Source organism: Vicugna pacos, chromosome 6 (genome assembly GCF_048564905.1).
Source record: "Vicugna pacos chromosome 6, VicPac4, whole genome shotgun sequence".
Lineage (NCBI taxonomy): Eukaryota > Metazoa > Chordata > Mammalia > Artiodactyla > Camelidae > Vicugna > Vicugna pacos.
Genome location: NC_132992.1, coordinates 83,954,049 through 83,966,110, shown reverse-complemented (window position 1 = coordinate 83,966,110; position 12,062 = coordinate 83,954,049). Strand labels below are relative to the sequence as shown.

The following is a 12,062-nucleotide window of genomic DNA, read 5'->3' as shown; positions in this document are numbered from 1 at the left end:
TCAGTGCAGCATGGTAACTGCAGTAGTATAAATCTTTAATAAGTACAGTGGTTAACGTAAAAGGAAGTGATCCACTCTGCTGGAGTTGTTATTGAAGGTGAGATAATTGAGTAGGACATTCAAGGATGTGTAGGAGTTTGTCAGTTGGTCAGCTGACCTATGGATGCCTATTTCTGTGTCATGACTAACTACAGAAACCATTTTTTGCATAAACATCAGTATAGATTTAAATAAATAATTATTTAAAAGTAGAAAAAATTCATTGTTAGTTTGCTGGGATGCTGTGTTCCTTTACACCTTTTTAATAATTAGCTTTGTGTTAAGATATAATTAAAACCCCTTGGCAAAATACAGAAGCCTTAGAAGGGCAAAGCTTTTTGCTGGCATGTGCTTTATAAAATACACTGCAAAACAACCAGCTTCTTTCATTCTATTGCATCTACTTTTTGGAATTTAAAGTAAAATGGGAAAAATAAAAAGTAAAATGGGCAAGATAAACATTTGTGAGTTCATGAAGATTTTGCTTTGTTCTTTTATCAAATTGTGGTAAACTTGACAAATGAATACACTTGGAATACATGCTTTTCACATTTTTTAGGAGAACAGCATTGATCTTTGACTATTTTCTAGTCAAATATTTGCTTACTTGCTTTCTCTGCTAAACTCTGGGTTTTTTATACATTGTTTTTCACACACAAATGTTGTATAAGGTAGTAATGGTTAGTTTCTGATGAAACTATTATCAGTTATCAATAAATGTCTTCTTGGAGCCAATTATGAGCATAATTGTGATTAATTATTATTATTCACCTCTTTATTTATTTCTCACTGTAGCCTTCTTGTCTCTTATTTCATTATTCCTTTTGGGATAAAAAGGGCAAATTGAAAGGGAAATGGGGATCTTTTAGTTTCAGGTGTTTTGATTCAGCCGTGTGTGCTACTTGTACTTCTGGGTTACGTGGAGCAATAGGAAAGCTACCTGCTACCTAAAATGTATTTTTGGAAGGGCTATGCATAGACAATTCTGGAAAATAGGATATCTGCTTAAAAATAGTAACTGGGAACTACTACAAAGAAAAGGCTGGGATTTTTGTTTGTCTTATTCTGTTCACTTTTTATGTTAGGTATTTAGTGGTTGATGTTTTGGTATTCTGCAGCAAGTTAAGTATTGTATAGTGATGGCAGAGGTTTCCAATATGTTGTATTGGGAGGAAATTATTTAAATATATGCAGATTTCATGTAATAGTTTTAATAATAATACTTTATAAATTCATTTGATCATGGTTCAGGGTAATCATTAACTTACGAGACTGTATTTACATGAATTGAAATAATATATTCCATATGAAACTATATACTAAGAATTGTACAAAAGTAATATATTAAAATCAGTGCCTTGTGGTTAACCCAAAGTGATTAAAAGGAAATACTTCCTGTAGTGTATGAATACAAGTCAAAGACAGAAAAAAATATATTTCATTTTTAGATTATATAAATGGTGGAGAACTTTTTACTCATCTTTCTCAAAGAGAGCGTTTCACAGAGCACGAGGTGCAGATCTATGTTGGAGAGATTGTGCTTGCCCTCGAACACCTCCACAAGGTAAGATGCTTAACCTTTGGGGTTTCTTTCTTTTGAAAAATCTATTGACTGAGGTCATGATGGTGCTAAAAGAACTAATGTGTTTGCATGTCATTGGGTTAGTGGAGATTGTGAAAGCCCACTTAGCAACCATTATCGGTTTTTTCAATTTCTAGTTCCCTTTTTAAAAGTCTGCTTTCCTTTTGCAGTCACTGTAACACAGATTAAATAGATAAGAAGGTGGAGCCTGAGCATTTTTGGTGTTGTCCATGAAAAATTCTAGTGCTTACTACATAATGTCATTAGAGTAAAAGATTTTCATTCTTAAAATAACCTTTAAGATGAAAACACAAGTCATAATATGTATTTCCCTAATTGTGACTTACTCCATTGCAGACTCTGCCTTTACATCTTCAGGGCATATATCCCAATTAGCTTGGAATATTTGAAAGAAGCACTTAACCTGTGCTACCCAGCTATCCCACTCTTTCACTCTGGCTTTCTTTTCCATTTGTTTTGCCCCAAAGGCCCTCTGCTGCTCCCTCTACCTCCCTCCTGCTCCATTACCTTCATGTAGCATGAACTCAGTTGCTAAAGACTTTAAATGGAATTCATGTCTGTATGTGATGCTGTTTGGATCTATAAAATCAGTTTAAACTTTTTAAAAGTATTATTTCAGATACTATTAATCTTGATCCAAGACATCTTGACTAAAATTTTTTTAATGAGGAAGCATTATATTGTCAAATCAAACTGTCGTTATGTAGACTAGGCTTATGTGTATTTCCTAAGAAATAGAAAATACTACAATAATTTTTATCCAAGTTGTATGAGACCATAAAGAGCAGGACTTGAGTCACTAAATTCAGATGATATTGATACATCATAAAGGCACTACTTTTCCTTGTTATGTATTCAGATTCTGTACTAGATTACAGATAAAAAAGATTAAAGTGTGGATTATGGAGCATGGAAAAGACTGGAGAGAAATGAAGGAAAAAGGCAAGGAAGAAGGGTGAAACTTTTAAAGGTGCAGGGAGATTAGAATTGCAGGATGGAGACAGCGGATGCAAGAGGCTGTGGGAAAAGATGGTAAGATATAGGAAGAGTGGGATCAAGAAATGGGTTGATCTAGCCCAGAACAGAAGCATAGCGGGGCAGGTAGAGGGATACAGAGTTCAAGCGGAGGAATCCTAAGGGGAGTGAATGGCAAATGTATAAGACCAGGAGGGAAGTTAGGAGAGGCTCTTGGGCATGGGTCTGCAGTGCCGCGAAGTGAGAGGAAGAGGTGCAGAGGTGGGCGTGGAACTGAAGTGATGGGAACAGACATCTGTGTTCCTTTTGACAGAATTGTTGGTGTGGCGATGAGCTTTATGCCAGTGGTAATTTTTGTGGACATCTTTATACATGAGCCAAACTGGGCCTAGGAATAGGCTGGAAAACTTTGTTTTATGATTAGGGGAATTAGATGTAATTTTTATAGTGTAAAAATGTTGGTGGAAATCACCATAAATTCCAGAGTAAGAACAAGCAAAATACAAAGCTATGACAGGTAAGCTAGTAAGTTCAGTTTTTAATTTGTTTGAAAACTATTAATTCTGTTTATTAAAGGAAAATCCATGAACCTTCATTATTATTACAACAGGGTAATCAGAAATGTAGAGATGGAGGACACGATGAATCCTATAAATAAATGTAATTGATATGGAGTGGAAGTAATATATAGCAGATTAGATCTTAGCTAAGTTTTTCTTAACCTCACTACATACAAAGATAAATACAAAGAAATACAATACAAAGCCAGTAATGTTAATCTTGATATGGCTACTAACACTGGGTTCCCTGGAAGAGACAAGTTTACTTGGAAATGATGAAGTAAAGCAGGTAGTAAATGACATATTCCTAAAATCTTTTCCAAAGAGGCTGTTAAAAAAAAAAGTCATACTGGTTGTTAGATGCTTGTAAGGCTTCAGGTCATATGTCTGTTCAACAGTTTGTACATGTTGTCCTTCCTCTCTTTTTTGTAGGACACTTGAGGTTCTTGGAAGAGAATTGCGTAGTTGTTTTTCCTTGTGTAATTTTTTTATTTCAATTTTGAGAAAGTATTAATCTTCTTTTTCATATACTTAGTATTGAGGAAAGTAGTGTTTCTAAGTTTAAAAACATTTAATTTGGGCTGACATAACATGAAATGCAGAATTCACATATGTCAAGAACTTCTTAAATGACTTGAGTGGATTTATTTATGTGATAGAGCTGAAGTGTTTTGCTATAAAACTTACATGCAAAACAAAATGGAAGGATATTTAAATATCTAATTGATTTACTTTGCTTATTTAGATCTGAAGATCAACTAAAATTAACATATGATCTTCAGCCTTCATGTTTAGGAGAGTGTTATTCAACAAGCCTTTATTAATTATCTATTTGACTTATGACACTGCTACATACTAGATAAATGTGTAAAAAGTGAAAAAACAGAGCTAGGATATGGTTATATCAAGACAAATAGGAAATACCTAGCAAATACCAGCAGTTATTTTTAGGTCAGTACAAGGTAAATATAAGTGCTATGGGAATAAAAACAAATGACCAGTGTGGGAACTGATTAGTCAGGAAAGCCTTCAGAAGGCATTAAGAAGTAAGTGATGAATTGGCTAAGAAAACATCTGAAGATCATCTGGAGTGAGCATGAAATCCATTGAGAAAAATAATCCAGGAAGAAGCAGTCGCTGATGGGGAGACCCTTCAGGTCCTGGGAGCCCAGCAGATAAGGTTTGAGGTGGAGAAATTGAAATTTGCCCTGGCCTGTGACTCAGAGCCGTCAGAGCACCCTGAGCAGGAGAATGCCTCTTTTGGTTTGTTTTTAAGGTAGATAAGAAAGACTTTCCTAATTTATTTTTTGGAAGTTGTTATTTTAAAATGCATATTTGTTTGTTTTTACAGTTGGGGATTATATACCGTGACATTAAGCTTGAGAATATTCTACTTGATTCTAATGGCCATGTGGTGCTGACAGACTTTGGTCTGAGTAAGGAGTTTGTGGCTGATGAAGTGAGTATTATATTTTAATTTGAAGTTAGTAAAACAGAATATAAACAATGGTGAAAATTAGCTATAGGATAAGATTTAACAGGATAGTACCAAACAGATTATGGATATTTGTACAGGTTTTCCCAGAGGAACATTTTGACATGAATGACTATAAAGGTTTTTAGTTTAAAAATACCATGGAACCATACTGTTAGAATTACAGTAAACCCTTCGTCGATATATCAGAATTCCCCAGTCTAAAGCAAAATAAAATTATACATAAAACTTTCTCCATAATATATAACTGAAATTTTTCAATAAACCTTTGAGTCTTTTAGGAAAATCATGGCTTAGATAATAGCCAATAAAGAATTACAAAACAACGCATATATGGTTTATATTGTAATTACAGAGTAGGACATGTCGTGATGGCCTTGTGAACTAACTTGACAAGAATAACAAGGATTTACTAGACCTAATTCTTTAATCTGGCTGGTTTTTTGCTCATACAAACTAAAATGTAATAGCTAATGTACAGATTTTTAATGTGGAGGGCTTTGAATTTTCAGTACTGATTAAAACTTACTTAGTATTACAGATTTATTTAATGACATTTATAATTGTACATTAGTTTAATTAAATACTATTTATGCAGCAGTTGTAATAAAATATATTTTTACACTACTAGTTATTTAAGACAACTAAGTAAATTTGAATGCTAATTCATTTCTATCCAAGAAATTATTGTTATAGCATACAGAATCACAATATAGTTTTTGTACTAAAGGACTCTGTTGTAAAACACATTCTTGGGTTGCAAATTAGGTGTTTCTATTTCTGATTGTTTGCTTTTTGAAATATTGCCAAAGCAGTCCTAGGTAAGTTAGATAAGTATTGAAATTGTGAAAATGAAGGATCCTAATTTTTTATCATATCTGTATTTATTCAATTCACTTAGTAATAAATATTTATCGACTGCTTCTGCTATGCTGGGTATTGAATAATACAATGATAAATAAAGTGGAAATGGTCTCTGCTTTCATGAGCCTGTGGTTATAATAATATATTGATTATCTTTGATAGAAAAATCATAGTTATAAAACAGATTACATGAATTTTTAAGGAATTTACTTCAAAATTTGATTTTTAAAACTTTTCTCCTTTGTAAAAATTTTAGTGAATAAACTGTGACAAATACAGTATGTTCACTGTTGTTTCCTCATAAACCCCAATATAAATAAAAATAAAGAAGTGAATAGGCAGGCACTCAAAAGGGAGAGAGAAAACAACAACCAGATTTTGGAAGATGGACAGCAGAAAGACTGGTTGTAACTGATTTAGCATCCCTGAAACAGCTGAATCCTAAGCCAGTAACATGAGAAGCCCCAAAGCAGGCTAATTTGCACCTCTGACCCCTAGAAAGGCTCAGGAATTGGGGAACCAGGTGTCCCTCAAAGTAGGAGTATAGGACACAAGAGGATTGGTTGGAAGTCTGCATAAGAAAGAGGTACCACCCAGAATCCATGTGTACACTATTCCTGACCCTCACTGGAAAGGTTAAACAGACAGACAGGATTCAGGGACAAGGAGCACAGCTGAGGGCGAGGACACCATCAAAGCTGGTGGGTGACGTGAAGACCGACACGCCGATGCCTATGGCCTCTCACTGCCACGTCACTCTGAGAGCGATGCTTCCTAGACAGGAGTTGGGAGGTTTCCTCTCTGAGAACTGAGAACAGAAATCTGCACATGCTGTCAGTGGGTAGTTTTGCCAGTGAGCTGGCCCAGCCAGATCCCTCTACAGTGATGCCTGTGGCTTGGCAAGCCCAGCCTGCACAGTTTTTTTTTTCATATTTTGATTTCAGTATTTTTCAGTAAAATTAGTTTGTCATACTATGTATTTAAAAACATTATTCTGAGAAGGGGGTCTGTCGGCTTCAACAGACTGTCAAAGGATCCTTAGCATGTAGAGGTGGGTGATGCCCCCTGCACAGAGAGATTTGGTGATCGCTTTTTCCTCTCCATGGAACCATTCAGACATTTACTCATTCACACCATCAGTATTTGTTGAGAGCCCTATATCTGCTAGACATTTGGCTAGGTTCTGGTGATACCACAATGAAAGAATCACTTCATGAATCCTGCATTTCTGGGCACGTGTGCCTGATCATTTGGCAATAGGCAGAAACAGCCTTTGGCTCTGGGGAATAGCAAAATGTTAGAAACTGAAGCAAAAGTAAACAAAAATCAAACATGGATCTGAGTTGTTGGGTTTCAAGTAATACAAAGTACAGTCATACAAGTGAGTCAGAGCTGCCAGGTAACTGCTTCAGCCGGGTCACCTCTCACAAGAGAGACTTGTGTTTTCTGCTGGTCATGTCAACAGCTACTCCTCAAGGGAATGAAGGTAATTCTTGTCAGATGCCGCAGTTTTTGAGCACTTACTTGTTCAGGTGCAAAAATGAAATAACGGGATAATAATCTGAGGTGGAGAAGTACTTTACAGGTCCCCTTATTATTCACTGAATGCACCCTAGCTGCATTTAATGCAGTTTTGTGTTACTGTCATGTGTTATTAAGCTTTACAGTTTCATCTCTCTCCTCTCCCAGACTACCAGCTCATCCTTCCTCTTAGCCCAAGAGGACGTGCTGTCCTGCTAGGGTTCAGGCTTAACTCTCAGGGCTCAAGTAGGAACTCCCCGAAGACTTGATCTAATGGTCCTTTGCTTCCCCGATTCTACGTGGCCTCTGCTTAGCAAGTTTCCCTGCCTAGACGTTTGCACCTCAAATGTATCCCCATCCAGTGGTTTCACATGTCAGCCTGACTGACTTAGAGCAAAATACCATCTTGCTTGGGATGAGTTTCTTCTTTGTCTGTTGCTGTTCTACCTCCTTGGTTTTCAGTTTAAACTTCACCTTGAGGAGTTCCCTCCTTCGTTTCCAGTTTCTAGAGAGAGATTGTTCATCTCTGTCTCTACCTCTAGTTGACCTCTCTCCTTTTCTACCTCTTCTTCCTCTCAGTCCCTTTCTGTCACCATTTAAACATGCCTGGTCTCGCCTTAAAATTTTAAAATTTAAGAAATAGAAGAATGGCTGGATGGACTGACTGAATGACAGAAGGCAATCTCAGAACCCCATGTTTCCTTCCAGCTCTTGTCCTGTGTTCTCCTTTGTCAATATTTGTCAATATACTTTATTACCCACATGTCACTCATTCCTTAATCTACTCCAATTTGGCTCACACCTCCTACCAATTGACTAAAACTGTTCTTGCCAAGGCCAGGACTGACCTCAGTTTCAGATGTTTTTTTTGTTCTCACCTTACCTGACTGTCTAGTGGTATTGAACTGGGAATTGCCTCTCGCTTTGGCTTCTGTGACACCGTGTCCCCCTGCCGTTCCTTCTCTCTCACTGTCTTTCGCAGGCTCTTCCTCTTCTACCTGAGAGCTCCTCACAGTTTCATCCTAGGTACCCTTTTCTTTTTATGCTGCTCTCTCTCCCCATGTGCTGGAGATGCCCAAATATATATGGCCAACCCTGACCTCCCTTCTGTGCTCCAGATCCAAACGTGCCTCTGGTGTATCGCCGCTTGATTCTCATAGATCACACAAGCTTTCCAAAACTGAATCAGTCTTCTCCCACCCAAATTTGCTTCTCTTCCAGTTTCTCACAATTTTGTGTATTACAAATTATACTTTCATTTCATCTAGGGAATATATTTCTATTTGATTTTTAGGAATTTACTTTTTATACATTTGGAGTTTCTGCTCATGGTATAATACTCATCTTTCTGTATATTTGTTAATTTAATAATCCAACAAATATTTATTGAGTATCTACTATGTGCCACGTAGTGTACTAGACCCTAGAAATACAGTGGTGAATGTAACAAATTCCTTGCCCTCATGAGCCTGTATTTTAGAGGTATTCATCATTACCTCATGTAATTATTTCTAGATTGTAGTTTGCTAAACTAAGTTGTATCCTGGATAAAATTGATTTATTTTAGAAACCTTAACAAGCTTTTATATGATAATGAACACTTTACAGATTTGATACATTTACTGACACGTTCTTTTCCCAACCACAGAATTTGATAAATCCCTTGTGATTCTGAGAATAAAAGAAGACATTTCTAAATATCTATAGGCTAAAATATATCCTTCATAGGATTTTTTGAGAGTACAGTTCAGCAAACATTTGTGGAGTTCTTACTGTGAGTCAGACAGTCTGCTAGGTATTGGATATATTATTCTGACATTGAAGACTTTAAAGGCATTTTTTTAAAAAGGGCACCTGTTCTTACCTCTTTATAAGAAAATAATATCAAAATGATACATTCATAGGTTATTACTCTATTCTTAAATATGGCGTATGCATTCTATGTTTCCATATTTTAACACTGAGCATTTGAAGAATTTCACAACAGATTGTCAACACAAATCCTCAGGTGGATAAATAAAACTAGAAGAAAAATAACATCCCGACATTTAAAACAGAGGTAGCTAAGTTAATTATAACTCACTGCCATGGTAGCTATACTTAAGAGAAAAAGGCCTATGGATTTGTGACTGTTTTTTCTTTCCAGAAAATGGAAAAAATGCAACCTTTGCTCAATTGAGATAATGTTATTCATTAATTAATCCTTTGATCATGGAAGAGGCATTTTAGTGTAAAGAACACATATTGAAGTTAGAGGATCCCTTTTTTCGATTCTTTACTTCCTGGCTGTGTGATACCGAGCAAGTCACTTAGTCCTTAATCCCTCTCAGTCTGTAAAAATAATATTTGTCATATTTAATTTATTAATTTTCATATGGACACAATAAGTTATGCTCATAAAAGTACTTTTTAAAGTGTAAAGCATGATGTAACTATCAACTTCCACTTAAAGAGCTACCATTGAGATTTCAGATTACAAAATTAAAACATACAAATGAGAATCTTAAAGTATTCTCCCTAATTTTCTTCTTTGTAGGAAAGTTTTAAATTACATCTTTCTCTAATAAACCCCTAGTTAATAATGTCACTTGCGGGATTCTGCTGTTACAGTGTACACATCTCAAGATGCCTAGGTGAGGTTCAGGACCCATGAAGAGCGAGTTTGCATGGGGAGTCAGATCAGCCAGCTCTGTAAGGCAGCTTTTTAGTTTCTCTGTCTCCTTCCCTGATGGATTTGTAGTGACATATAGTCATGATTCTTTTCATTTGCCTGTGCTTCTGAGGAACCTGCTAAGTCTCTATAAATCAGACCTATCAGTCATTTGCCAACATCCATGACCCTAGGATAATTTTAGTTACTTTAAGGTAAATATTGAGATGGAACTGCTGGGAAAGTAGGAGACCTAGAAACTGGTCAAAGTGTTCTTCTGTTGCCCCAATTGTTCCTCTTCTCAAACAGTGCTGCACAACATTCAGATACTAATGCATAAGCTTCAGCCATTTGTTTGTATAGGTTTTTTCCCACCAGATTTCAGAGCAGATCCCCTACCCTTGGACAGGAGGAGGAGGGAGGAGAGATGGCTTTGCCCTCAGGTGTCTGCCTCACAGATCCCATTATAACTTTTCTTATGGTAGAAATGATTGGCTCAGGTCAGATTTATTCATAATACTGTCTCTTATTTTAAGGCAGGTTTGATGCACAAGTTCAGTGGGTGGGCAGGTTTAATGTAAATTATGTCACAGCTAGCGAGGACAACTTTTGAACTGAGATTCTTTTCACAGAAACTTCCATTAAGTATTCCATTTGTTCAAATTATGTTAAATGTACTTTTTACTTACTTGAAAACTATATTTAGGAGTCACATTATTATTCTATATTGATATAGGACATATTAGTCTATGAACAGGATATATTAATGTATAAATAGATTATTTTAATCTCTTTTCTAAGAAGGAAGGAAAAATGATTTAAAACCATGTTAAGTGTCAGGGACTTTCAACCTTTAAGGGGAATTTAGCAAAAGATACCCTGGAATACTAACATTGCATAAATGTCATTAATAAATGTTTATATTTTCCAAATTTTAAAAAAATTATAAAATATTTCAAATGTGATAAAATAGAGAAAATGATATAACAGAATCTGTGCATCCACTATTCACATACACAATTATGGATACTTTGTGGGTTTTTTCTACCACTCATTCAGCAAATACTGATTGAATGTCCAGTGTGATCCAGGCACTGTTCTATTTAGGTGTTGGAATCCAGCAATGAACAAAATAGACAAAAATTTCTCTCCTAGACAGGGAGGCAGGCAATAACAAATAAAGAAGGAAACTATGTATGGAATATATTAGATAATGGTAAGTTACACAAAGACAGGTACAGTAGGAAGGAGAGACAGGAAGTAGCAGAGTGAGAAAAGCTTGTACTTGTAAATGAGGTGATCAGGAAAGGCTCCCTGAGAAGGTAACAGGTGAGTAGAGACATGAATTGAGAACATGAGTCACATCAGTATCTTAGGGGAGAGGTGAGCCAGTGTTAAGGCCCTCAGTTGGGAAAATGCTTGGGATGAAAAGGAGGTCAGTGTGAGAGTGAGGATTTGAGTAGTAGGAATTAAGGACGTGGAGGTGGTCGTATGGAGGAAGGACTGCACGGATCGTGCAGGACATGGAAGACCGTGGTAAGGACTGTGGCTCCTCTGAGTCAAATGGGAAGCCTTGAAGAGTTTTGAGTAGAAGAGGGACATGGTCTGAGTAATTCTGTTTGCCAAGCATGATAGTCCTGGAGTGGGACAAACCTAGAAACATGGAGACCAGTTAGGAAGCTGTTGCATTAATCCCAGCAAGAGATGACACTGATTTAGACCATGTGGTAGCAGTGTAGGTTGTAAGAAGTAGTCATATTTGAGATGCATTTTGACATTAGAGCTAACAAGATTTCTTGATGGCTTGAATAGGGGATGGGAGAGAACAAGAGGAACCTAGGGTAACTCCAAGGTTTTTAGCCAGAGCAGGTGGAAGGATGAAGTTGCTATCAACTGATAGGCTGATTGGGGAGGTTTTGGGTGGGTGGAGGAGTGCAGTTGAACCAGATGAGTTAGAAATGTCTATTAGACGTACAAACAGATGTTTAATAGGCAGTAGGGTATATGAATCTGAAATTTAGGAGAGAAGTCTCATCTAGAGATGCAAATTTGGAATTTGCCAATATGTAAGTAATATTTAAAATTATGAAAATTAATGAGAACACCAACAGAGTAAGTACAGATAGAAAGGAATTAACAACAAAGTTCTAAACTCTGAGCTATTCCAACATTAAGAGAGGTAAGAGAGGAGAAGGAACCAATAGAGGAGACTGAGGAAAAAGGGACCTGGAAGTTGAGAAGAAAACAGGCAAGTATGTTGTCTTGGAAGCCAAGTGAAGGAAGGATTTCAGGGATGCAAATGATCAGCTATATCAAATACTGTTATTAGGTCAAATAAGATGAGGACTGAAAATT

General features: G+C 36.4%; 1 protein-coding gene across 2 annotated transcripts in view; it reads left to right on the top strand.

The window, feature by feature from the left end:
- The window catches only part of RPS6KA5 (ribosomal protein S6 kinase A5), a 166,858-nt gene that overhangs the window by 94,077 nt on the left and 60,719 nt on the right, over window positions 1-12,062 (top strand). For both annotated transcript variants that reach the window (XM_031679331.2, XM_072963594.1), the window contains 2 exons: window positions 1,488-1,603; window positions 4,529-4,636. In XM_031679331.2, coding sequence (XP_031535191.1) covers window positions 1,488-1,603; window positions 4,529-4,636 — 224 coding nt within the window. The remainder of the gene's footprint in view (window positions 1-1,487; window positions 1,604-4,528; window positions 4,637-12,062) is intronic.